The sequence below is a fragment of the Ziziphus jujuba genome, chromosome 7 (genome assembly GCF_031755915.1).
Source record: "Ziziphus jujuba cultivar Dongzao chromosome 7, ASM3175591v1".
Taxonomy (NCBI): Eukaryota; Viridiplantae; Streptophyta; class Magnoliopsida; order Rosales; family Rhamnaceae; genus Ziziphus; species Ziziphus jujuba.
In genome coordinates this window covers 25,401,462-25,404,363 of record NC_083385.1, presented here as the reverse complement: position 1 = coordinate 25,404,363, position 2,902 = coordinate 25,401,462, and the positions used below count along the sequence as shown (strand labels likewise).

The window sequence follows — 2,902 nt, the reverse complement described above, 5'->3', positions numbered from 1 at the left end:
TTACATAGAACTGATTAAATTAATATTTTAATAGGGTATTTTACACACATGTACCCAGAGGATTTAACACAAACGTTAACCAAAATTCGCAAATGAGGTACCTGTAAAAGGTTAATGAGACAAGGAATACATTACGAACCTCCATTGAGCTCAAAGCCGCTAGGATTGGTTGGAAAATGAACGGGAAGTTCCAGCCAAACACTCCCCTCCATGTATCTTACAAACGGCTTGGAATTTGGGCAAATGGAGGTCATTTTTGGAATCAGGGGGTTGAAATCTAAGGGGAGGACTAACCACACGACCGGTGACAGCCGGAAAATCGATTAACTAGCATCACGTCGGCCGCAGGCTTTGGGCGCCGATCTCAATGCGTCTGCCGACCAATTGGTATCAAGTATTGGCGATGAAACAAGCATCGGCCAAATCTCTGAAACAAGCATCAGCCAATCCTGGATAGCCATTGGATCTTGAGAAGGACACATACCAGGAGCCAAATCATTTGAACATGCCAGAGCATGTAATAAATAAATCAAGAACCAAAATATATAGTAACGATGCACAAACAGCAAATGAACACAAGAAATAAAACACAAACAAAAATAAAATCCAAAATAAAATAACAATATAAGTTCTAAACTAATAAAGGAAAAAATAAACAAACAAAAATAAAAATAATTTTAATAAAACTACTTTTTTAACTTTAAATAACACATAAATAAAATTTACCATGAAAATAGCATCGACCACAAACCTTACATACAACCAAATTTAATTAGAATAAGTGCAATCCAATCTTATCCCACATTCAAAATAATTTAAAAGTATTGCTTTGTATATTGTCCTTTTTTTACCTTCCAATGACTTTTTGAAATTTTGTGTTGCCTTAAAAGGGTCATCGTTAACAATATATATATTATTATTTTTATTTAAAACAAATTTGGAAAAAAATACAAAATAAGTTTGGACTACTGTTAGTAAATATATATATATATATATATATAATATTGCATTTTATTTATGTTAATTCCAAATCAGAAAATAACTAGACAGTAATTTCATATTATTCTTTTGGTCCCTCAAGGACTACATATGACAAATTTCCACGAATTTTTCCAAAAGTATATAATAAATAAACCTACACTATAATATTATACTGGATAATAAGTAGCTTCTTTTTGAGCTAATATTGATCATAATTACATATATAATGGATGTCACATATTTATTAAAAATTGAAACTGCTTGCCATAGGCCCATAGCCAACTGGTTATTACCGATGGCAATTTTTTGAAAAGAACAGTGTGGTGCAACCACTGCAGTATGACCCTCTATTCAATTGTTCGAAGATATTCAATGTCCACAAGAAATCTAACATATGTTCGTTCGAGGACAATCTAGTATTGTCAAAGTCTTCTAAAAGAACATATCAATGTCAACGTTTACTATTTCTAAGACATAAAGTTGAGACAAATCCCTCACCTAAGATGTAGAAACAAATTAATAAATAAATAAAAATACACCATTTTTATAGAAAATATATTTAAAAAAATGTAGAAGAAGATACAACTGGGATAAGTAGATAATCAATATATTATTTTTTCCATGAAAAACTAGAAGTGCTTTTTAATATTCAATACATTTATTATTAATAATTTCCTGATTGATTGAATATAGCTACTAATGCAAATACATGCACTTTGAAATACATTAAAGTTATGGACCATGGTCCAAATAATAATATGAGGGTGGGATTGGGTGCGTTGTGAATAGGATCTAGCCCAACCTGGCATTTATGTAAAAAATCCTAAAACATCCATCATCTATACTCTTAAATCAATCTTTTTTGTTGCAGAGAACAAGAATTATAATACGCAGTTGGTCCTCATAGAGCTGCCCTTCATGGAGTTACCCTCTTCTTACCAAAATATGGAAAAGAATTATGATCTGGATTTGGTCCTCCAGGAGTTACTCTTTTGCTTCCAAAAAGTGGTAGAAAGTGAGAATTCTGATCTGGTTTTTGTCCTCTTGAAGTAACCCTTTTGCTTCCAAAATGTGGTAGGGAATTATGATCTGGATTTGGTCCTCCAGGAGTTACCCTCTTGCTACCAAAATGTGGTCGAGAATAAGAATTATGGTCTGGATTTGGTCCTCCTGGGGTTACTCTCTTGCTACCAAAATATGATAGGGAATTATGATCTGGATTGGGTCCTCCAGAAGTTACCCTCTTGGTATCAAAATGTGGCAGAGTATTATGATCTGGATTTGGTCCTCCTGGCGTTACCCTCTTGCTACCGAAATGTGGTAAGGAATTATGATCTGGATTCGGTCCTCCAGGAGTTACCCTCTTGCTACCAAAATGTGGTCGAGAATAAGAATTATGGTCTGGATTTGGTCCTCCTGGGGTTACTCTCTTGCTACCAAAATATGATAGGGAATTATGATCTGGATTGGGTCCTCCAAGAGTTACCCTCTTGGTATCAAAATGTGGCAGAGTATTATGATCTGGATTTGGTCCTCCTGGCGTTACCCTCCTGCTACCGAAATGTGGTAAGGAATTATGATCTGGATTCGGTCCTCCAGGAGTTACCCTCTTGCTACCAAAATGTGGCAGGGAATTATGATCTGGATTCGGTCCTCCAGGAGTTACCCTCTTGCTGTCAAAATGTGGCAGAGAATAAGAATTATGATCTGGATTTGGTCCTCCTGGAGTTACTCTCTTGCTAGAAAAATATGGCTTAAAGAATGAGCCCTTCTTCTTCAACTGTGCGACACCTAAATCACCATTGAAATGATCAGTCACAATCCTAGCACTTATACCTATTAATGGTCTTGCAGCTTTTGCCTCTGAGACTAGAAACAACGTCGAGATGACAAGTAACAGTGCCATTGACAGGATCTTCAT

The 2,902-nt window shown here is 35.3% G+C and overlaps 1 protein-coding gene across 1 annotated transcript; it reads right to left on the bottom strand.

Annotated features, from left to right (window-relative positions):
- Window positions 1-1,897: 1,897 nt before the first annotated feature.
- Window positions 1,898-2,902, bottom strand: LOC107425626 (uncharacterized). The gene has a single exon (XM_016035637.3). The coding sequence runs from the start codon at window positions 2,900-2,902 to the stop codon at window positions 1,898-1,900; it is 1,005 nt and encodes a 334-aa protein (XP_015891123.3).